This window comes from Euprymna scolopes, chromosome 2 (assembly GCF_053919585.1).
Source record: "Euprymna scolopes isolate OS-2025 chromosome 2, ASM5391958v1, whole genome shotgun sequence".
In the NCBI taxonomy this organism is placed as follows: Eukaryota; Metazoa; Mollusca; class Cephalopoda; order Sepiida; family Sepiolidae; genus Euprymna; species Euprymna scolopes.
This window is the reverse complement of record NC_136483.1, coordinates 161,446,818-161,473,009: the sequence shown is the minus strand read 5'-3', so window position 1 is coordinate 161,473,009 and position 26,192 is coordinate 161,446,818. Positions and strand designations below refer to the sequence as shown.

General features: G+C 29.5%; 1 protein-coding gene across 27 annotated transcripts in view; it reads left to right on the top strand.

Annotated features, from left to right (window-relative positions):
- The window catches only part of LOC145297875 (inositol hexakisphosphate and diphosphoinositol-pentakisphosphate kinase 2-like), a 375,735-nt gene that overhangs the window by 316,143 nt on the left and 33,400 nt on the right, over positions 1–26,192 (top strand). For 13 of the 27 annotated variants that reach the window (XM_080144206.1, XM_080144210.1, XM_080144287.1 and 10 more), the window contains one exon: positions 21,871–21,954. The exons of 9 other annotated variants lie outside the window; for them this stretch is intronic. In XM_080144206.1, the coding sequence (XP_080000332.1) occupies positions 21,871–21,954 (84 nt within the window). Of the gene's footprint in view, positions 1–6,717; positions 6,772–21,870; positions 21,955–26,192 lie in introns of all 27 variants that reach the window. 5 more of the 27 variants (XM_080144272.1, XM_080144241.1, XM_080144229.1 and 2 more) reach the window with 1 other exon arrangement.

Below are 26,192 nucleotides of genomic sequence, written 5' to 3'. Positions count from 1 at the left end.
AAACACTGATTCACGCATCAAATTATTTTGAAAATGCAGTCTTTTCAATAACTTAATATAATGAGAGAGATGAAATGAAAAAGTGAATATGATAATACAATTTAATGAGCTTGTGTGTTGAGATTTCAATATTTATCTTTATTGTTTTTAGAATGAAAAAATAAAAAACTGCCAGAAATGAACCAGTGATGTTCTTCTTATTTACTGGACTCACCACAAGGGCAAACTTAGACACAAAGTCAGTTTTTAATGTGGAGAACATTCAACTCCCCCAAAAGGGGTACTCTGGGTTGGAACAAAAATAAAAATTGCCCCAGTCTAGAAGGAGTTCTCCTTCATTGACCAAGGACAGAATAGCCTAAGTATAGCATAAGAACAGGTACTACACTTTGTTCTTAACCAAAAGGCCAAGGAATATGTTGATGTCAACCAAAGATGTTATTTATTTATTTACTTTTTGAAAATTTACAATTATAAATAGACATGAGAGTTAAGAATGGAAAGAAAGTTTTAACAATAGCTTTTCTTAGCCATTATCAAACATTACAAAAGAAATTTACTCTTCCTCTTCTACCTATATCTTTTCCCTCTATTTCTATTTTCTTCACACTCTTTTATCTCTCATGTCTATACTTTCAATTATAAATCTAAAGATGAGGAAGTTGTTTTAACAGTAAAAACAAAATATTAAAATCTCACTAGATGAGTTAATTGTATTTCCTTTTTTTTTTTTTCATCTTTACATTTTCTTGGATTTTATGCAAACTTTTTCTTTGTATATTATTTTCTCATTCATTTATAATTTGAATAACCACATAATTTAAAAAAATAATGCAAAATGTCTAATTGTGAATTCAAATCTGACAATTCCAAATTCTTGTATGCCTATACATTTTTTATTAACTCTGTTATATATTTCTCTTTATCAAATTTTTTTTTTATTTGTTCTTTTACAATACTGAAATCTTTATTTGTTCATTTTTTGTTTTGAGCGCGCGTCTCTTGATGCATGGTCACAATCTGAACTTGATAATCTATGAGAATGCCTTAACGTTGTTGGTATTCCTGTTGCACTTGCAAAGGATTCTCTTGTACTAGTGATTTCTTTTTGTTTGTTTATCATATTTTGATTGCCTCCATTTCTTTCTTTCTATAAAAGTATTGTTTTGTTTCATACACTTTTTCTTTTCTTTTTTTGTTTTATTGTTGTTGTGATTTTAATGTTATTAATCTGAATCTAGTATTTTATTTCTATCTTTGATAAATTTTGTTGTACCATCTTCATTACGTTTCTGCATTGATACTTTTCTTTGTTTCTTGTTTTGTGGCTGCTGTTGTTTTGGAGGCCAAGTGGGATCCTACTGACCGCACACTTTCCTGAGACAGATTTCAATTCTGTTATTTGCTACTATCTGCCAACTTCATTGCAGACAAACACATCAGTAGATCCCGTGATAGGTAAAATTAATAGCCTCGGGCAGATGAATTTTATACCGCTTTTATGTCACCTTACAAATACCAAAATCACTATATGATACTGAACCTTATATTTAAAATCCTTATTCCAACTTTGTCTAAAACCCATTTTGATTCTAAAAAAATTGTCTAAAATTTAATCTTACAGGGTTCACATGAACTTGAAAAGTCCTTGAATTTTGAATTTTGCCTTGAAATGGCCTTATTTTTATTATTACCTTAAAAAATCCTTGAAAATATGGAAAATGGCTTGAAAATTGAATTCGTTATATCAAGTAAAAAATTTGTGCTGAAATATTAAAAATAAACTTGAAATAAATGTTCCTCTATTTTTGCTTTCATTTATAATTTAATTTTTTTTTTGGGGGGGGGGGGGTAGTGCAGTCACTATAAATTAAAATGACCGACCCCCCTCTAAAAAAACTTTCCTTTTGCGAATGGGAGTCTCCCAATGGTGAATTCTGCCCCACCCCACACACAGGATAAAAAAAATTGTGATAACCTAAAATGAGGCAGAACAGGCCGAAAAATATGGACAAGTTGGTAGCGATGTTGGTTACTTTTTCGAATTGCTGTTGATTGTAAAACACCCTGAATTTTATATTGAAAAATTGAATTTTGTCTGGAAAAGGTCTTGAAAAACTTTGAAAAGCCGTGAAAATGGACATCAAACATCTGTATGAACCCTGTCTTAAGTTTGAGAGATCTTAAGAAATCGAAATTCAGGGAATCTTTCTTAATTGATGTTTAATTACTACAGATCAAATTGAATGGAAATTTGGGCTATTTTAATTTTAAAATATGAGGCTAGGCCAATATTATTCCCCTGAAAAACTGTTTAAAATACTCCAAAGAAACTGAAATTTTGCAAACATTTATTGATTGATATCTAATATCTATTGGTAAAATTTAATTAAAGCAAAATTATTCAAAACAGTAAAATAAATTTTTAAAGTTTTGGTACAAATTTAGTAAACATTAATACATCATCTCAATGTTTCTTTTAGTTTAAGTATTTCAACTTTTTTCTTACTTTACACATTTTAAAATAGATTTTTTTTAAAACATCATGTTCAATTTTACTTATTATTCCCAAAGAAATGACAAAAAGTGCAAATATATGCAATTAGATGCAGCATAATAATATTACAAATAAAAATGGCACAATTTATATAAATCATTTATTCAATGCTTTTAATGCAGAAAATGAATATATCTGCCTGAAACGTTGCCAGAAACTCTGCTTATGTTGTGAAAAGCGGATACACAACAAACGACTTTTGTACATTCCATGCTGACTGTTTTAACTCTTTACAAAACACAATTTTCTACTAATTTTATGAATTTTTTGTTGTTTGTATATATTCCATCAAATATTTATTTACAGAACAGCGTCAAACAATTTACTTGATAGATATAAGCAAAATCTTATCTAGACGAGAAAAAAGACGTTACATTTTTTATTCTGTTTTTACTTACTGCCATAAATTGCTTGTGTATAAAAACTGGGTCATTTTTTTCAACATTCAATTTCAGAAATGATATATTTTTATATAATTAATTTCAAACTTGATTATTTTTTTCTTTGGTCTATTGTTTTAGATTCAAGATTACATTTTGTCATGATCATAGTCTCAGTATCTTTCAACAGAACTAGTGACTATCAGAGCCGCACATTAAGTCATTTTTTTTTTTTATCATCCTGGATCATGCCGGAAGAGAATTTAATCTGAATTATTTGTTATTATTTTATCAACTAGAAATTTAAATTCCATAATTAAAAACAAAAGAAATACGGGTGCTATTTAAATGAATTCTGAATGTTATCCTCATTGTAATTGTTACAGTGTTGTTATGGATACAAAATTGATTCATTGGTGCAAGTCCATAACTCTTAACTTTTCCCTCATGAAAAAATAAAAATAAAGAAAAAATATTTATGGTGTATATGCCCATGATGCAAAGAAAATATCATACACCAAAAATCACGTAAATTGATCAAGTAGTTTTATTTAAAAAAAATAAATAATAAATAAATAAAATACAAATTTTATGGTTAAATGATGATTAACGATCTCTCAACACCATTTTGTAGGACAATGGAGATAATTCCAAATAAGTAAAACTTTTGCAAAATTTTAGAAAGCCATTCTTAACATATGGAGGAGGGTATTGAAAAACCTTAAATTCGCTTAATGATTTTCTTTATACAAATAAAACTACTTGATCAATTTACGTGATTTTTGGTGTATAATATTTTCTTTCTGTTATGAGTACATATATCATTAGCAAATTTTATCTTTTTATTTCATTTTATTTTTATTTTTGATGAAGGGGGGTTATAGACTAGCACTGATTCATTGGTAAGAGTGTGGATTCTTCGTTTGGCACACCGTGTTTGAATCCCTATCGAATTGCTATTTCACATTCACTAATAGTCTTAGTAAAGGTATAAATCCACTCTTACCCTGATACCTATGAATAAAATAGTAGGTTAGACTAAACTCTAGAATTTTAGGAAGGGTAACTAATAGAGGAGAAGGAAAAACTTGAACAAAACTTGAGGCTTTTTATTCTTTAGTGTGTTTTTATTCATTAAAACTGTGCAAACCACTTGATGTTACTCATCAATTGAGCTGACTGGAAAGGAACGATTGTTGCGCTGCCTTTTAGCTCAGCCATACTCAAAACACACACATTGAAACTAATCAATTTTCTTTTCTCTTTTTACTCCTTTTCACTCCAAACAAGACATATTGTCACTTGGGCTTCTATTTTGGATTGTGTTTTGGAACTGTGTGAAGTTGAGCAGAGAGATATCTGTTTGTAATTACATTTAAACTTCTACAGGTTAATACAGTCAGGGAAGCAGGAAACAGGGACGGAATTTCAAAGTCTAGCAGTCTAAAAGGAAAAAAATCTATTAGAGAAAAGGCTTTCTGGCATCTAGGGTCCTCTACAGTGAAGGAGTCGTATTCTGCTGCTTGTTGGGTTAGTCGGGGGTATGTATGGGCATAAGTACTATGCATTCATCAGAGCACATTCCATTAAAGTAGTTGTAAAACAGGCACAGGGATGCGACATTGAAGTGACAGGACCTATTAGATTGGACACTCTTTTCTTGAACATGTCTAAGAGAGAGAGAGAGCCTAGTGGTAGATGCACCAGCCCAGATATGGCAACAAATACCCTATGCATGGACGAATTGTGGTTTTGTAAAGATATAGGATGCTTTCTGGTGTAAGTACACAGAGCTCACCTCCTTTGTAGCAGCCTTGGCAATGTCCTCAATGTATTTGTTCCAATTCATATTGCCTGTGAATTAAATTTATACATATTTTTTACTCTATAAAATTAAATTGGTTGGATTCTCAAAGTTCAACCTAAATAGCATGTAATCTGACAAATCAAATTTTGCTTATGACTAACCAATTTTCATTTGTTGCTATAAATCCAGTTCTTATCCTAGCTATGGATGAAATAGTAGAGAGGCTAGATTCTAGAGCTTCAGGATAGGCAACTTATCTAGGAGAAGGAAGACTGAGGTTTGTTATTCATTAGTGTGTTTACATTGATTTTCATCACTTTTTATGAACATGTACAGAACATCTACATTGAACTGTGCAAATCATTTGATGTTAAGCACATTAATCGCACAGGTAACAGAACGATTACTGACACTGCTCATTGACTCAAAGCATGATTTTGTAGCTATATTTATTACATATACAACATTTGCTGTTGTAATCATTGGTCTTGTTCAGTTCTTGAAACTTAAAAACTTCTTATTTTGAGCAGCTTACTCTTGTGATTTACTATTTTGTACAAATTTTTATTTATCAATTCATTAGGGGAAGAAAGTATAGAATAGTTAACAACACTCCCTTTCTCTAATGTGAAGAATGTATTTCTAAATAAGAACGTTATTATTTCAGTATGGTCAATAAACTGTAGAAGATTATTTAGAGAGACATTTTTAACAAGGGAGGTGTGGGAGAGCTTTGTTAACCATTACATACTTTCACCTAACAATTTTATAGATTAATTAATATAAAAATATGTATAAAATTTGACAAACCACAAGAGTAATCAATCCAAGACATGTAACCTTTAATATCAGGAACTGTGTCTGACTGAATATGCAATTAGACCTATACTTAGCAGTGTTAATATAAGAAGACAAGTGGAATAGCTATTTTACTTCTATCTACTCTATCTTATATGCAATTATAAAGCTTATATTATTATAGATGGTGTTAATAGAGGAAGAAATCAAGGGGAACAACTCTATTTTACTTAATTGCAGCCCATATTAAAAAACATTACTATAAAGAAGAAAAAAGGGGCATAATTCTAATTGACTTCTATCTCTTATATGCATCTAGCGGGGTGGGGAGCGCCTGGTGTTGCCCGGTCATTTAAAAAAAAACACAACTTGGGTGCCATCAGCCAAAAATGAAACTGAAAGAAAAATTTTGTAAGCAAAAAACAAACATTTTTTTTAAATGGCACGTGCCGGGCACAAACTCACATAACTTAAATTAATAAGCAGATGCGTTAACAATGAGCTCACAAGGACACAGATCTTATAATGTTGCAAATTTAGCTATTAAAAATGAAAGAACGTAACAAAGGTTTGTGCATGCATGGTTTGCAAACCACATCGAAGGCAAGGTTTTTATCTTACCCCCTCCCCCTTCAAACAAAATGACATTTCTACACGAAATAATCAACAAATTTTTCCAAATTTTGGATATTATGTGTCTGAGAGATCACTCTTTCTAATGATACTGCATTCATGCCTGTATGATGCATTTGACAAAAGTTTTTAGTAGAAATACAAAAAAAAAAAACACACACACACACACACACACAACAAGATTTATTTAACAGAAAAAAGTTAAAACATATTAAACAGACTAATGCGATTTTTTTGTTGTTTACCTATATGAACAACATCTGACAGAAAAACTATATTTGCTTTTATGTCTTATATGGATAACTAATGCATTTTTTTTACCAAGTCTAGTGTCTAGTTTAGAATGGTTTGTGTTATCTATGCACAAAACTTGATACCACTTGTTTTGTGAACCACAATGATTATTCATTATGAATTATGTTGTTTTTTTGTTTTGTTTTGTTTTTTTTAAGTTATTTTCTTAATTTTTGTTGATATTAACATTTATTTTATTTTTTTCAAGTCTTGTCTGTTGGAGTTTGATATGGTTTCTTTTTTTGCAGACCATTTTTATTATCGTTTAATGGCATTGGATGAACAGTACTACTATCCGATGAGTAAGTGGCTGCAGCTATTTGGTCAGTTGTACAATGTCATGGACCCCCCCTCCCTCTATCTTCATCCCTCAGCAATCTGATGATGAGTGTGGCTTGAATGCAATGCCTCTAGCTAGGTTCCCAACTTCAGTAGTTGGTTGATTAAAAAAAAAACATTACTGCAGACACCTTGCGCTGAATTTTGTTCTAAACTTATTGAAAATAATGAATAGATCTGGAAATTGAATATTGATATTAACCAAAATAATATTTTTAGAAAAAATTTGACCATTGTTTTTTTAATGGAAAATTCATTTCAGGTAAAATTTCTTTAAAAATTGTTTTTCCTATTTAAATTGAATATTAATTGTAAATTAATTGCCATAAATCATTTAAAGTAATTTAAATTTTACAAAAAAAGATCTATGATGGTTTGCATACACCATCTTTTTTTTTTCATAGAAATTGCTCCAGACAACATATGAGATTAGTTTATTTAAATTTAAAGAAAAAAAAATATTTTCCATTTCAATGTCAAAAACTATCTAACAATAAGTGTTAGATGTATAGATTCCGACCCAGAAACATAACTCATGAAACGTGGTGACTAATGGAGAAAATAAGGGAAGCAAGAGTCGTGAGACTGTCAAAAGTAAACCTAACGTCCATTTTCTTCTCTTATTATTATTATTCCAAAAACTGTCAAATAAACAAATCATTATTATCGTGAGTTTGATATTCAAGTTAGTTCAGCACAATAAGTAAAAAATAGGAGATTCCATTTTCTTTTCTTTTTTTTTTTGTTGATGTTAAACACTAAGTTTAAACCAGCTTAAATCACATTCAAGATCTTCATTCTTTTTTGTTAACCTAGTTTTGAGCATTATCAAAACTAGAGTTAATTTGAAAAAGCCTAGAAGATCAATCCAAAGTTCAAACTGAATATGCTATATGCACAAGTAATCTTTATGAGGTTGCAAACATAAATATAGGCAACGGGAATGAGATGCTTTAGGAGAATCCTTGGATTTCCTACAGAGACCCACCAATAAGGAAATCGACAATACCACCAACATATGAGTCACTATGAACGGGTGCTAATCAGCAGGCATCGTGCAGGCACATAACATAATCAAACAGATACTCCAAGATCATCTTCCAAGGGAAAAGAGGATGCACATTGTGGTAGCACTTCTATATTCCTGGTGGATTTTGAAATGAATAGTCATAGTAGTTTTGAGATTGAGATTATAAATTGCTGATCTTCTGCAAATAATCTCAGATACTAAAAAGTGATCAAGTGAATAACTGTCATTCACATTCTGTAAATAAATGGATAATTTTTTGTAATGAAATAGTCACACGTGTAATTTGTTAATTGGTGCGGACGCAAGATTGTACACAACAAGCGTAGTAAGAAACAGACTCAATTGAAAAGATAACCCCTGCTTTGATGAAAGTAGTAATAACTAGAATCATACATGGTTATTTTTATACCTTTTTTTATGCAAGTGAGCTTTACAAAAAAATGATCATCAGAAATAAGATATTCACTGTACGAAATTGATTTATTTGAAGTCAGTTTTGTTTTACAATGACCAATTCCAGATCTATTCTTTTGATGTACTATTTTTTGGTTTGTGTTTTCGTTTTTGTGTTATTGATGCTTTCCTTCTAACATTTCAGTGCCAATTGTTGTTTCTCAAATTCCTTTTGATTACTTACCTCTATTTTCTCTTTTTTTTTTGTCATTTAAAAACCCACTAATCTCATTTTATCTCTACTTTTTTTTTTTGAATTTCAGACATCCAATCATCCATTTGTTTTTCCTTTATCTTTCTTGAATGATTGAATTTAATGCAAAAGTTTGTTTTTCTTTCCCAGAAATTTTTTATTCATTCATGCTATTTTTCATTTGGTGTTCAATTCTTATTGATTGAATATTTTTTAATAGTTATCCAGAGTGAATATCAAAATGCGCCTAACTCTGGTCTTAAAAAAAAAATAATTTGTAATATAAAAAAAATAATAATAATAAAAAAAAATACAAACAACTGAATATTATTTCTAATCTGTTTGTGGTTAGTACTCCGAAAACATTGCAGGCAAAAGTATCTTCAATAATTAATTTTCATTTATTATTATTGTACTGTGTTATTTTCAATATAATAATGTACTTAGCTACAATTATTTTAAAAATTACTTCGTTCAGCCCAGACCACTGTTGATATGTAATATTAAAAAAAAAAATCACCATCATTAGTTTGACTTTCATTTTACATGCTAGCATCCATTGGCTAACTTTAAGAAATTAACTTATCAACTAACCTATCTCTAGACAGGCATTTATTTATCTGTTTTTCTCTCCATTTTTATCACTTCTTTTCATGTTTTCCTGAGCCTTCAACTATGATTTGAACCTGCTACCTCAACTGTTCTACATCTACTGTCGCCTTGTTGGCAAAATGAATGTGCTGACTACAACCCCATACAAAAGCATACCCCCCTCCCTCAAAAAAAAAAAATTGGACCACTTTTAGGCCATGGGTAGTGACTTGTAATGTTTTATGACGAGTCCTGGTGGCTAAGTAGTCTGTGACCTGGGGACTTGCAACACTCCACTTTAGTCCTTACTTCGGTTAAACAGGCGGTTGAAGAAGCCCGATCCAATCAATCGGCTAGTTACGTCATGTTTTAGTATCTATAAGTTCATCCCCAACCATATTATTCACTCTGCTTCTTCTAAAAATCAAAGCTGTATTCTTATAAAGTTTCTCCCAAAGAGATATCAGAAGATGATGTCTTGAGTGTCAATCACATTAGAAACAAAAAAAGATTACCTCTGTTGAAAAGTTTTCTAAGGATAATGTTCCTACTCATTGGTGGCAGAAATATATATATATAAGATAATATAAGAAAGAGGGTTTCGGCATTACGGTTTGGTACAATCACCAAGAAATCCTCTGAAGACTCAGAGCGGTTCAAGAAGTCTTCTAGCATTATGTTTTCTTTTGTTAAAGGATTTGTCAATTTCCACCATGTGCCCTGAGCCTCCGATCTGCCAAATTAAGGAAATAATCCTGGCAAATGTCTCAAAGTTTCTCCAGTTGGTAACTGTGTGTTTCGACTCTATACCACATTATCTCTGCAGATTTTTTGTAATTGCTGGTTCATGTGACCACAAGTATATTCTTTTAATAATTTAGGAGATGTCCATTTTATGTAAAATTTTATCTAAAGTTGATAAATTCATATTTATGTCTTCCATTTTTTAGACTGATTACATTTGTGTGTGATTAAGGATTCCATTGGACAACTTTTTTCAGTATTTAGTAACCAAAAAATGATTGATATGCCATAAAACAAATCAATCCTACATCTACTAATCCAAAAATTCACATCCATTATTTCAACGTGGCTATACTATCAAAGTCTCCTGTTCAGCGCACATCTCTATATTATCCAGATTTAATCTTTGTCTGAGGTTATCAGAACTAAGCTGTCTTGAAGGCTTCCATTATACATCCATCATCTCATTCTCATATCATTTCTATTCATGTAATTATCTATCTATATATAAAAGGCAAAATGTGTGTTAGTGTGTGTGTGTACATTTTTTGTGTATGTCCGGCAAAGGCTTTTAGGGGGGGGGCTCGGGCTGGTTACTCTTTCTTAGAACCTTTTATATGCTACTTAGATTATAATATCTACGATTTACGAAATGGGGTGGTATGTATCTTTTATTTGGGTGACTTTTACATGCTATTTTCGTAGTATTTCTTAGTTTCTGCGTGTTTATTTGGTTTTTCTGTATATAAGCAAAACTGAACCCGTAGCAAAATGAGCTTCCCTGGCACTTGTGCTTGAAACGTCCAGAAAGCAACAAGGCTTGATTAATGTGGCCAAAATCAGACAATTGCTATTCATTTGGACACTTCCTTTTTTATGGGAAGTTGGTTTTCTCCAACATCTTGGGGGGAAACAAGCAACATGCACAGAAACTGGTTTGCAGCCAAAGTTAAGTGTGTTTCATTCTCATATGGCGTCATGTTTCATCTCATAAAATTCACGCACTTGTCACTTAACTTTTTAATCGTTTAATTTCACCCATTCTCAGTTCTCTGCCCATGTAGCATGACGATAAGTTATCAGCCTATTGATCTCAAGGGTACAGGTTCGAGCCTACCTACCTAACAGAACTTTTTTTATCTTTTACACCTCCAAACACACGGCAACGCTGGGTACCCGTGCTACTGTAAAAATAAAAATCAGAAATGGGGTAGCTCATTTTAAATTGGTGAACATAATAGAGCATAATAGAAGTTGTCTACCTTGAGTAAAAAATAAAAAATAATAAAAAATCACAAAACGAAATTGCTTACCTACATCGTAGGCAACATCTGTTAAGGAGAATAGAAAGTGGATGTTGGGTTTACTTTCTGCAGATTTGTAATTCTTGCTTCCCTTATTTTGTTCTTTAGTTCTCACATTCCACGAGTAATATTTCTGACAAATGGGAAGAATTGCTGTTTGTACTGTCAGAATCTATCCATCTAATTCTTATCATTGGATAATTGTTGGGCTTGAAGTAGATTTTTTTAGATACTTACATCAAGTGGCTTCATGCCTTGTCTTGAGAGATTTCAATTTAAAAAAATTACAGCTACTTACTGAATTAAAGTATATTTTCATGATTACCACATAACTTTGCAAGTAAAAATACTCTAAATCTTTAGTGATAAGGACCCCGATTTTGAATGTTTGAGGAGTGTTGTAATCACTGCTTTATTAGCATTACTTCTAAGTCTACTCAAGCACAGATTGTTAATGTCTGTCAGGGTCTCATTGATGGGTTTAATTTGCCCATAGCAAAAACTGTATCCATTATGATGACTAAAGGTATTTTGGATGAAGTCACACTGGCTTTTGACAAAATGGTTGATATGCCTTAAAACAACCAATGAACAACACAAACAGTATACTTGGCCTTTTGGCTAAGAGCAAAGTGCAGTATCTGTTCTGATGCTGCACTAGTTTTTTTTGTTTTTTTTTCTCAGTCAGTGAAGGCGAATTTCTTCTAGACTAAGGCAAATTTTATTTTTGTTTCATTCCAGAGTGCCCCATTTGGGGAGCTGGATTTTCCTCACATTAAAAACCTATCTTGTGTCTAACTCTGCTCTTGTGGGAAGGCAAATGCAAGAATTTTTTGAACAAAAAATCCAAAGTAAATGCAATGATATCCCTTTAAAAAATAGTGGCTCTAATGCTAAAATTTTGATAATCTGCATATCGGATGTATTAGAAAGGATTGAGGGATAAATTAGATGAGAAGTGATGGAAGGAGGGGAAGGATAATGCGTTAAATATAAAAGTCTTATAATCTGAAATCTATGAGTTCAACTCTTGTAAAGTCCGTATATTTTATCTTCAATTACACCCCAAACACAAGTTTTCGTATCATCTAGATTGTGTTGAAATCTAAAGCAGCAAAACGTTAAAGTTTTCATTGATAATGAGAATGTTTTGAAAAATATTCTAAATAGTTATGCAATGTCTTCAACTTTAATATATTTTCCACGGATTACCACCTTCAGAATTTCAGAGGACAACATGTATAGACTAATATACCAACATTGACCCAATGGGTCATCATGTTCTTAGACAGAGTTAAAAAAAGAGCCTCTAATCTAATAAATTCCACACTGTCTGCCCAGCTCCAGTTTCTGTTCCGTTACCACGATGTTGCATCCGTGCACTCATGTTACAAGTATTTCAATAAAATGTGTTCCAACAAACTTGTTGCTTTTATACATGGCAACGTAAATACTGCCGACCATCCTGATAATCAACAGCCCATTCCTTCAATAATGAGCTCCTCAAATGCCAGAAGTGTTCTACTCTAATAGCTTCTTTCCTCAAAGACTTTGGAGTTCCATCTCTGCTCCCTATCTCTTCGACTATCAATATGCAGATATTTAAATATAATGTAAACAAACGTCTTGCTGCACAACTTCTCACTTAAGATTCTCCCTTTAAATCTGGCCCCTAATTCATAGTAGCCCCTTAGGGCTCAGTGGCAGTGTGTCTTGTATGGGGTGAGTATAAGTATAAAATAAATAAATCTATATTGAAAACTTTTTTAAAAAAATGTGTCAAATTAAAAAATATTATGATAAATCAAAGTTTTATGAAAAATATAAATTAATATTTGAAAATTATGCAAACAAATTGTACAGAAATTTACATTACGAATGAATCTTAAAAAATATTTAGAATTTGAAGAATGCAATTTTCAACTAAACTGACTGGATTCTGCATTACATAACTCTAATAGGGTTGATATGTCATAGAACCAACGATTCAAAAGTATAAATTCTAATGCTTCTAATGTCTGAATTATTGTCTTGCAATGTTATCTTCGAAGATATTTCATTAAGATATCTGTAATTAAATTACTTTTTTTTGCATCATCCTTATAAATATTGAATGACAAATGAAAAATGGCAATTTTTTTTATAATTGAATAATTTTAGTATGATTTTGTTTTTGTGTTGTACATTTGTTTTCCATAAAAAAAAACTAATGTAGATATTTTTCAGCATTCTTCCCGCTTGTTTGATTTTTGTTTTTTCTTTCCATTGTATTACTTACTGCATGTAAATTGATCTCATCAAAACCAATATCTTTTATTCAAACTAGAAACCTTTATTAGTATCAAACCATTCACCTTTCAGTTGATTTTTGGTCTACATTTAAAAAAACATAATGGTTTTCATAATTCAAAATAAATAGATCACTGAATTTCAAGTACATTCTATTTTAATTAATCATGTATAAATTTGTAGTAATTCATGTCAATACAAATAATGAATACCAAGCTTTTAGTCCATATCAATATGGCATGCGTTTTAAATAAAAGTTTAGCAAGATATCTTTGATCAAACTAATGAAAGTTTTAGTTCACTGGTACAGACAGATACACGCATTATATATATATATATATATATATATATATATATATAGTTTAATCACGTTGACTCACTGATTCTCACCAGATCACTAAAGTTAAGCAACATTGAGTCTGGCTAGTACCAGATGGGTGACCATTTGGAAATTCTAGGCGCTGTATGTGCTCTCCGCTCATCTTGGCATTTTTTCCGGTCGTCCTGTACCTCAACTTGCCACTGGTATGCAACAATGTTGACTCAGGAGAGATGTGATTGGCGACTGCGCATCTCTTGCCACACAAATTTACCACCCAGGCACCCTTACAGTGGGTATCTATAGTCTGTCAAGACTGAAGGAAGCCACGTATATATATATATATATATATATATATATATATATATATATATATATATAATTTAAATATTAATAATTATTTTCATATCTACAGACACTCGTGTTTCATGCTTACACAATCATCAGTGTAGGAAGTGATACTTACTGCTGGGCGAGAGATTAAAACTAAGTCATAAAGTTGCCCTTGACTTCGTAGATTAGAATTCTACCTGAAGAGCACCGACGATTAACACAAGAATTGAGAGAAATTAAGTGTCTATAACTTCTAAGTCAGCAAGCATACATAGTAAACAGTGAGAGAGTATTTAGCGACCAGAAGTCAGAAGGTTGCATATCTATATATATATATACATATATCTAGAGAGAGAGAGATAGAGAGAGAGAAAGAGAGAAAGAAAAAGAGAGAGAGAGTGAGTGTTGGATCCATAAAGGATAGAATAATTTCTGTACATTCTGTATTATTATTATTCTGTCGCTGGCAGGATGAAATAAATTATGAGAAATGGCTAGAATATTGTGTGGAGTTTTTTTTTTTTAGCTTGTATATAATCATTAATGATAATAAAAATGTGCTCAGCACTTTATTGTATCAATTAAGTATGCTGTATCATTAATCAAATAGGATATCAATACTTTTGTTTATTCAGGATATGCCTTCTTGTTTGATACCTGAAAAAAGTTGGAGGTCAGATTGACTTTAAAATGGTGAATATAACATCCAAGGTGAAAATATTAGTTTGAATGATACACATTATCAATCCTCATCTAAAAATTCTGAAACAATATTAAAGTTTATGGTAGAATAAAATCTTTATAGGGAGTTGATGGTGGCCAAATTGTTAACGACACAGACTGAAAACCTTGGTGTACTAAGTTAAAATCCAGTTCGTTTCACAGAAACATTTTTATCAAAACCCACACTTGATCTTGTGTCTAACCTCTTGGAAAGGAGGTAAATATAATAACCTTTAGAAGGGAGTTTTATCTTATGGGTTTTGTTCCTATGTTGTTTTTTTTTGTTTTTTTTTTGTTTTGTTAGCCCTTAAGTTTTTATTACATGTTTTTATTGTTTAACTTAAAAAATATATCGTGTCACTTTGTTTTATTATCTACTAGCAAAAAAATATCTACACCATGCACATTCTATTTTTGCATGATATCTATATTCGCCAGAATAAACTGCTGAGCCTTCAGTGACTTCTCATTGAATAAATAGATTAAATATCACATGGTTTCTTCTTTGAATGTTAAGGGTAGGGTTCCAGGCTCGCAAACCACACATCCTTTCGAAACCAGTTGTCTTTTCCTTGCAGTGTCAATTACAATATAAGGTACATATACACATAACAAAGTAGAATCATGATATGTAATAATAATGTCCATCTGTCAGAACGACCATCTGATTATCCTAGGGATGGTGGATGATACACGTTGATAGTTTGTTTAAAGTGAACCTGGTTTGCAGAGCCAACCTTACTCTCTCATCTCAACCTGCCTGATCCAGCAGCAAAACAGTGTCAAGACAGCTGGAGGCCAGATGAGATACATGAGTTGTCAGAAATGTCAGTGTCCTACATACAGCACCTGATATGCCGAAATGGTCATGTATCTAGTACTGACCAAACTCAACATTGCTTAATTCTGGTGCTCTAACACGAACTGGTGTGTCAACGTGATTATTCTAAAATATAAGAAGCCAAAGGAGAAGCAATTATATTTAAGTTATTATGGTTTACAATTTTTAATATTTAAAACATAATACAGATTACTTGTAATATTATAATGTATTAATTAATAAAGATCTAACTCAAGTAAAAATAAAATTTTATTTTCATAAGTTAAAATTGCAAAATGTTCCCAATATAGAATCATTAATTTCTCAGGCTTAATATTTTAATTTCTGTCTTTATATATTAGTTGACTTTGCTGCAGTAGCTTTGAAAAATTTTCTCATTGAAATACTTGAACAGTTGATTTAAATAAATAAACATTTCATTCATAACTTTGTTGTAAACACAAAAGCTTTCTCATTTATTCATCTTTCACATTTTGGTGATTTTGAGACAAATTTATCTTTTAAATGGGAATGTAAAGAAAGGAAAAAAAAGAACTCAAATTGCCTTTTCACTTACAATTTAAAAATAAATTGTAAGTTGTTAAAGAAAGGAACATTTGGACATTAATGCTATTCTGAAACAGAACTATTTGTTATTTAAAAATCAAAACAAACATTGAGTAAGATTGAATTAGAAAACAAATAATAAAATGTCCTTTTTTGAAACTAATATGCAGATTAATTAACCTTGCGATTGATATCACATATCCATAAGTATATATATATATATATATATATATTGGTATATTTAGGCAGAATTTTTTAATTCAAGCAAATATTACTAAACGCTATGGAGACACTTTGCTTTATGATTCTTTTTATTTATTTTTTCGATTTTCCGTATAATCTTTTTTATATCAAAATCAAAATTATTAATAAAAGTTTGCTTGAATATATATATATATATTATAAGATAATGCATTGTTATGTCAAGTTGAATTAACTTGAAATAGTATATTTTGACTTTATCGTTAGTGCCAGGAATGGGCCCAACTTCCATATTAATTAATTCATTTAAGTGTCATCATTTTATCCTTAAAATCAACTTTTTTTTGTATTTAAAAAAAGAAATGTCCCCAGAAAGAAAAGAAAAACAAATTAACTGTTGATAAACAACTGTGCATGTGAATTTTGTTTTGTATTCAAATTATCTTTTCATTTACTAATCAAACTCTCTGTTTGAATAATTTGTATTTTTTGTATGAAAATATTTATCTTATTATTGTCAGAAAATACAGTTATTTAATATGATTTAAGTATGATACAATTATGAAAGTATAAATGTCTTAAATAGTTTATTAATTTATTACCTTTTCATAATAATTGTCATAATAATAATAGTAATTTATTAATAGCTTTGAGATGAGTTAGATTCTAACAAAATCAGGAGGAAGTGGAATAACATTCTATATATTTTTTTGAACAAAATTATTTAACACGTGGAAATTCCACGGAATGAGAAATATATTGAATCAACAAATATGCTTTGATAAATGTAATATTTTTCTGAATAGCATAAAAAATTAATGCTTTGGTCAAAAAAAAACAATACCATGCAGCAAATATGAATTTATTAAATTTTTTTATAAAACATAGTGTCTATTGTATTTTAAATATAGAACTGCTCCAAATGAAATAAATTAATAAATACCAAAAAATAATATTGTGCTACAATGTTCAATGCAAATAATGAAATCACATTCTAAGAGAAAATCTTTAATTTACTCCTTCAGTCCAGCACCTCTTGACAGACAATGTTCTCCTTATTTTTGCCCTGTTTTTTTTTAATGTTCTCTATTTTTACATAATGTTTTGCTGACTTCTTTCTTCGGTGAAGAATCGCTGTACGTTGAAATTACTATGAGTTATTTTTCTCGCAACATTACAGCAATGATCATATATTATTATAATAATATTCGAAAAGGAAAAGAAAGGGAAGTCACTCTCATATTCTTGTCCAGGGTTGTCAGATTGGCATTTTCTGCTGTACCTATGTGGCATTGCCCGGAGTACAGTGAAGTAAGCTTTTATTTGGTTGCACATTTTTAAACTTATACAGAAATTAAATAAAATTTTAGTTGTAAGGGAGATAATTCTTATTATATTCTTTAATTTAAAATATGAATTATTCTCCTTGCTGATTTTGATCTTTTGATAATTTAAAAAAAAATATTTTATGTCATCAGTTATCTGAACTGGACTAAGTGATTAGAAAAAATAAATTGCAGCAAAGTATGTTATTATATTGCCAATAGCATGGTACAACAATAACAAATGAAAATTGGATAGTTAGGAACAAAGCTTGATTTTTCAGCTTAAATTTTATTTGAAAATTTGACAAGATAATTTAAACGTTAGTATTTATTCATTTATTAAAATTGTTTTTAACTATAATTTTAATTTAAAATTCAAATAAAAAATAAATACTTAAGTTTCAATTTGTCTTGCTACTAGTTTGTATTTTATTTAATTGAGAAAGTTGTCTTGTAATTTCTATACTTGTTTAAGAATGTTCTTTTTGTTTGAAAACAAAAAATAGATAGTAACAAATGGTTCTACAGTCAACTTCTAAGCATGTTTTATCCATGTGACGATTACTTCAACTGTCATGTAGCGTTCAGTAAACATGACAGTTGAAATAGTAGTCACGTGGCTGACAACATGCTTCTAAGTTGACCATAGATCTATTTGCTACTATTTTTATTTATTTTCACACACAAAAGAAAAACATTGCTAAACAAGTTAGGAAAATTATGGGACAACTTTTTATCCATTAAAATACAACAAGTGAAACAACATAAATAAATCCAAAGGTATTTATTTTTATTTTGGAATTTTAATTAAACATTACAATTTAATGAGACAATTTTAATAAGTAAATAAATTCTAATATTTAAAATTGTCCTATTTTCAAGGTCAGACCCAAATAGCATTTAAGATAAAAAAGAAAACTTTGCTTCTGACTAACCAATTTTCATTTGTTATTGTTGTACCATGTTATACTTTATTATAATTTAAAAATTTATTTAGTTCGACCCAGACAAAAGTTATTTTGTGGACTCTTTATCTGAATAAATATCAAATGTGTTTAGTGACACATGGCAGTTGAAGTAGTCATCACATGGTAGTGACATGACAGTTAAAGTAGTTGTTACACGAATAAAAATATGCTTCTAACATGACCGTAGAACCATTTGTTACTATTTTTTTTTTTCACACAAAAAAGAAACAAGTATAAGAAATTATGAGACAACTTTCTCAGTTAAATAAGATACAAACTAGAAGCAAGACAAATGGAAACTTAAGTATTTATTTTTTATTTGAATTTTAAATTAAAATTATAGTTAAAAACAACAACAATTTTAATAAATGAATAAATTCTAACACTTAAATTATCTTGTCAGATTGAAGCTGATAAATCAAGTTTTGCTCCTAACTATCCAATTTTCATTTGTTATTGTCGTACCGTGTTATTGGCAATATAATAACATACTTTGCTGCAATTTATTTTTTCTAATCACTTTGTCCAGTTCAGATAACTGATGGCATAGAACATTTTTTTAAGTTATCAAAAGATCAAAATCAGCAAGGAGAATAATTCATATTTTAAATTAAAGAATATAATAAGAATTATCTCCCTTACAACTAAAATTTTATTTCATTTCTGTATAAGTTTAAAAATGTGAAAACAAATAAAAAAAACATTACTTAACTGCACCCCGGGCAATGCCAGGTAGGCACAGCTAGTTATAATTAAATAGAGGGAATTAAAAATTCTAAATAAGACAATGAACAGTATTTATACAGAAGGGGAGTTACACTGGCTAAGTGGTTATTGGCATGGTCTAAAAACTTGATGGTACCAAGTTTGAATCCAGTTTGTTCCACAGAAACACTTTAATCAAATCCACACTTGACATTGTTTCTAACCTCTTGAAAAGGAATTAAATAAACATTATTCATACTTATTTACAATATTGATGCATTGTCTTCAAACCTCTGAACCTCACCCTGATCAGGTAGGTACAAGCCTACTGCTCTGAGAAGAGATTGTTTCAACAACACTCATAAAGTCATTTTGTCCTATTACTAAAAATGTTGAAACAAAATATATAGATTATATGATCAGGTTATCAGTAAGGTTGGACACATTTAACACAGCTTTATAAAAATTTCTGTCTTTGTTGTCCGACAAACACAATAAATTAAACAGTTCTTCCTCTGTGATTTTTTTCTGGTAAATTAGCTAAAAAGGCTTTTATTAGCACAATAGCAGATTGGGTAAATATAGATGTGACTGGCAGTTTGATTGACTTCAGGAGAGAACTTTTGCTACACATCCATCTCTGTCGATATTTGTATTCTTTCTACCTCTTCTCTCATCACGCTCGTCAATAGTCATGAATCCCAATCAAACTGCCATTTCTCATGCTGCAATTATTCACTCCTGCAGACGTGCCTTTGTCATTGACCTTTTGTCTGACGTCATGCATAAATCCTCTGTAACCTCCCATGTTCATGGATTCTGTGTCTTGTCCTTGAATTCCTTTAATGACACCCAATGCATTACAAAAGGTAAAATAATATTGTTTAAAGTTAGTTTGCATACACAGCATCCAATATATATTTGCTTATAACTAACAAACAACAAAATAAACCGTTCTTGCACACCTGTATTAATCAGGTTTAATCCTAAATTTCAGTCAAATTACTACTCTTTTGAAAAATGTTAGGATATTAAATTTGAAGGGTCGTATTATTTTTATAATTTCGGGGACAATTACTAAAAGTTTAAATAAAATTAAATAATTCTATGATTTTTGTAAACTTTATATAAGCCAAGGTCTTTGCAAATAAAAAATATGCAATAAAATCAAATCAATTTTATTTGTAAAAAAAGAAAAAAAGAAGCAAAGTGCACCAAACCTTGCAAAAGGACAGTTTTTATGTACCGCCTGGATGTTTTGTCAAAGGTGACTTTAATACTGAATATGATAGACATCATCACTATCTCTAGTAGGCCATTTCTCATAGCTGAAACACAGGCAGAGAATACTGCTTTTCTTCTAATGAGATGAAAGCGACTATAAGGTTCTATGAAGGCTATAACTTGGTGACAGGATGAAAAACTTATTGAAAGGTGCATTTAAAGTTTGGTTGATATTTTACACCAGAAACACACCTCATGCATCCTCTACTGTTCTGGCAGCCTGTTCCACGAAGTGACCCAAACCAAAAAAGATGTTTTCTGAAATTGTCTCAGGTGCAGTTTTTCTGAGTTTACACGAAAACTTTTCTGCTGAGCTGGTTTGAAGAAGAAATAACCAACTAATATGGTGGAATCACTTTAGTATTCAAAAAGATATATTAGATGAAAAATAAAATATTTAAGTCTTACTTATGAATTTATGCTGCTTGAAGCTATTTTTAAGCTAATACATATGAATTATATTTATTTGAATAAGTAAATAGTAGATAATAAATTGCAAATCATTTCTCTTGTTTTAGTGAATTTCTGTAGAGATAGGAATCGTCTATATTGCATTTTGCTAAACTTTCTAATGTTAAAAATTATACATATTTTTTAAATTAAAATTTTCTTAATCAAGTTTTTAAAATTAATTTTTCCAAAAACTTTTATTTGTCTCTATTATTATTTCATTGAATACCCTGGCGACACCTGGCAACCCTTTAAATAGACAATAAAACATTTACTGTATTTATTTAGTACAATTTATCTTTCTTTGTGATTATAGATATTACATTTCATGACCGATAAAATAATTATAAAATAAAGTTTCCCTATAATTTGATAGTTTAGAACATTTAGAAATGTTTTGTTAAGTAAATTTTTACCAGTTTAAGTCTAAACATTATAAAAAAATTTTCTTGCTTTCTTTTGTTAATTATTACTTTTTTTTTAAACAAACATTTTTTATGGAAATCTCTGTTTTATATTACAAAATTCATAGTGAACTAATATTTTACCTTTGTTGGCTTTGTTTAAAATGTTCCCAAAAATAGTTATCCTTTTTCTTTTCTTTTTTTAATTTTGATTTCATATTTTGGTTAATTTTTTTTTTTTTATTCTATTTTATTTATTTTAAAGATCAAAACATCTGTGAACCAGTGGCTTTTGAGACAATATTTTATTTGAATCATTTGTAATATTTTTAGTTTATTTCCTGGTTGTTCTCTTATAGGAACGGTCAGGTCACAGAGTTTAGAGGAGAAACGGAGTCGAAGTCTCGAAGACAAGGATAAATATCCTTCTTGTGGCTCCTCAAGTAAGTCATCTATACAAACCCCCCTACCAGCCACTAACTCTTCTCTTCTTTCTATGTTTAGTCTAAATTGTCTCCCTCTTTGCTCTTCATTTGGAATTAAAGAATGTTTTTTTCCAAATTATGCTCTGCTTTATTCCTATAAAAGTGTAAATATTTTTTAAATTTCCAAAGGTCATTTTTAGTTTTTTTTTTCATTCCATCCCCCTCCCTCCAAATCCTTCAATGCTCCTCTATTTCTCCCTTTTATTTGTGTGTGTGTATATATATACATATAGACATTATTCTATCATTTCTTTTTTCAGGCATTTCTAATATATGTTCAAAATGTTTTGTTTTTTTTGTTTTTTTTCATTTAAATGACATTTTCTTAATCTAAAAAGTAAAACGTTTATACATGTATATTTATATATTAGTTTGTCCGGAAAGTTGTGAGCATTTTTTAAACACAAAGTGGATAGAAATAAGAAGATATTTATTCAATGAAAATGTTCATGAAATTTACTTTTTAAGACTTCCAACTCTTGCGCAAATGTTCTAGTTGTGATACCTGGATTTTCTTCAATTTTTGTCTTCAAAACATCAATATCAAATTTTGAGGGTCCTCCACCACAATTGTCATCATCAAGACTGAGGTTTCGTGTTTTGAATTTTGCAAACCATTTCCAAACAGCTGATTCTCCTATAGTATTGTAAGAAAAAAAAAAAAAAACCATAACTACACCAACATGAAATTTGTTCCAATACATTTTCTTGTAATGAGGGGTACCTGAAAATAAATAAATTTAAAAATTTTGTCAGCTTTGAAAAAAAATGCATAACGCATGCTAAGTTTCATCTATCACATAAGTAAACAGTTTATAGGTGTGTTAAGAGTCTTCAGAAACCTGTACTTTTAAAATGCTAAGGACTTTCTGGACAACCTACTATATATTTAAAACACTTTTTGCCAGAGAAAAATCTGTAAGAATTTCTTGTATTACTGAAAATAAAAACATCTGGAAATAGCTATAAACAAGTATAGACTCTTTTCCATTACTATTTAAAGATAATTTACACTTTAATAAATAAATATATTGTTTGTGTAGTTAAATTGTTTTAGAAATGTTTAAGCTCAATAGATATCAGATGATCCTAGTATTTTTTTATTTGTAATTCAAGTATAGTTATAAATTAAAACAATTTTAATTAAACTATTGATAATTACAAAGCCTGAATCTTATAGACATAATGATTCTTCAAAAATACATAAAAAACGGTTTACTATTATATATTTTCACCCAAACTTTTGTATTATTTTCTGATATGCATACTAAATAAACCCTCATAATCCACCATCTTTGGTTTTATTTATAAGAACTTAATACATTATATATGACTACACTGAGGAAGACCAAAGGATCGATTGAAAATTTGTACTTGTAAAAAAATGTTTTAAATTTTTTTCATAATATTTTGTATTCGTGCACGTCACCAATAGAAAGCAAATAAAGAAAAGTTATAAACTTTTTGTATTCATTTTATATTGTGAAGTGTATTAAGTTATATTTTATTTATATTACATGACTCCTCATAGTATAATTTACAGTTTTATATAATAACAGTATTATCTATCAAAACATGAATCATGAATGTCATATCTATAAAAGCCAGTTGTATGTGTGTATGGTTGGTTTACCAGCTAATAGTTAAAAACAACAAAACAAATACCCACAATTATTTTATTGATTGACGGTTTTTTTTACTTGCCCTATCTCGTATAGTGAACTTACTATTATCTTGATAAATTCTATTATAAAAATGATAATTGTCTCTGTAATTTTAATTATCTATATTATATTTCTCTTAGTCTCTCTGCCTTTTCCACTTTTTATCGGAAACTATTAGGCTGATCTGGTTTAAAATTTGTATGGACCTTTGTTACTTTTGTTATGATAAAATGCAGCGAACTAAGTATTATGGTATCTGTTTGATGCATTAATAGGGATTAGTATTTAATGCAAAAATGTGCACAAATTTAACCATATTCAAACATAAATTTGGCATAAAGCACTCATTTTAAGTCAATGGGCTTTGATTTTTCTCCTTTTCAATAGGCTAAAATGTCTAGTACACACACACACACGTATAGGTATATATGTTATTTTGGTTTGACACTGAGATGGATAAAAAGATCGAAACGTTGACTTGTAAGCCAAATAATGCCTATATATGTATTAGCTCTAATAATAACTACTTTGATATGAAGCAATATTGGAATATATACCAAATTTATTATTTAGCAATAAGTCTGAACTTATATATGCACACACACACACACACACACACACACACACGCACATACACATACACACGCATTGACTTGCAGTTTGCAAATATATTTTATATCTTAATGAATTAGAAAATGATTAGTTAATAGATTTAGGGTCAGATTTTTTTCTAGATGTCACTGGCTTAAGATCCATTAATAATTGAGTATCTATTGTGTACTGGGTGGTTCTGATCAGACAGTAGATTGCTAGATCCTATAGTAAAATGAACATTACAAAATTTATTGTTTCAATTTGATCATATTTTTCCCCCCATTATTCATGTGTATAAGTATATAAAATAAATTTGAATACAATTATTGATACATTAGATTGCCGTTTGCAGCATTATAAGCAAATGCAGCTTTGATAGACACTGAACATGTAGACATGTAAATGTGTCTACATGCATATATATTATCTGAAGTAGCTACCATAATGGACAACATTTGATACTTATAAATCTCCACAAAATCTTTATATTTATTGTTTTTCCAGTCATTTTTTCACTATTTCCAGCTCCTGTTTTTGCATATATTTATTGCATGTAAGCATTTAATCTCAGGTATATTAAAAAAAATAAATTCTTAAACTTTCCTTCCAATATAGATCATTTCAGATTGAGTTTATTTTCTGATAAATTTTGTTATTTAATCATTATCAAGATCCGTATTTTCATGCTTTAAGTTATTTCCTTTAGCTCTTTTGTCTTACCCCAAATCCCATTGCTTTCTAGATAATCTTTTTATCTTATAATCTATTTCCTTTTCCTCCATTATGAATGCAGTCTCCAAAACAGCAGCAGCAGCAAATAATCAAATAAAACAACAATTCTTATTTGTCTTCTTTGCGCCAGATTGTTTATTTTAATGTCACAATTAATGGTAATTTGATTAATTACATATGCTATATACTGTATGCACAATTAAATGTGGTGAGAAAATAATAACTGTTAATGGTTTTGGAATTGCTATCTCTACATTATCACTGTATTAATATTTTTAACATTTATGTTGGAGCTATATTCAAGATATTTTCTTGTCATTTTTTAAGCAATTGATCTATAAAAGCAGTCTGGTTTATTGGTTATATATATATATATATATATATATATATATATATATATATATATATATATATATATACACTAGTGTTGGGACGATTACTCAGAATCAGGAATCTTAACTCTTTCGGGTACCAGAATTGATATTAGAATCAGAAAAATTTCATCCTAATTTCCAATTCAAAAAACTATTCTTTTATTTATTGTTTAACACTTAATTTTTTATTGCTGACATGAGTGAAAAATATGGATAAAAATCTTGCAATGTTTATCAAAATCTGGGATTCAATACATAAAGGGGGGAGACATTAAGAATGTGTAAAATTAAAAAGAAAATTATTCTGAGATGTAAAAGTAGATTAAAACACTTTACTTAATACTCCTCCCTCCCCTCTACACACAAAAAAATAAAATCCTACCTTTTTTTTTTTTTTTTAGGAGATTTTAGAATCGTAATCAGGAATTTAAGACAGAAGCTGTACAAATCTTGGAATCGTCCCATCACTAATATATACATATATATAATGTATGTTTAGCATAGTTAGTAAATATTTTATGGAGACTTTTCCCTTCAGTTGTCTGCATGTAAAGCTTTGTGATGTGATTTTTTTTCTTTCTGTTTTTTTTTCTATTATAAAAGAAATGAAACAATTTTATAAATTTATTTTTTAAAAGATCTTTCAAGTTCAGCTTCATGCATCAATCAATTATTATATGTTTAATATTGATAATATCAATTTAATAATACCTATTTTTGTAATATCATTTATATGAAGTATTTAAACTATATAGAACTTTGCTGAATGTCTTTTACAGAATTGTTATGCTTTTTATTAATATATGTATAATCTCTTTTGTATATGTATATA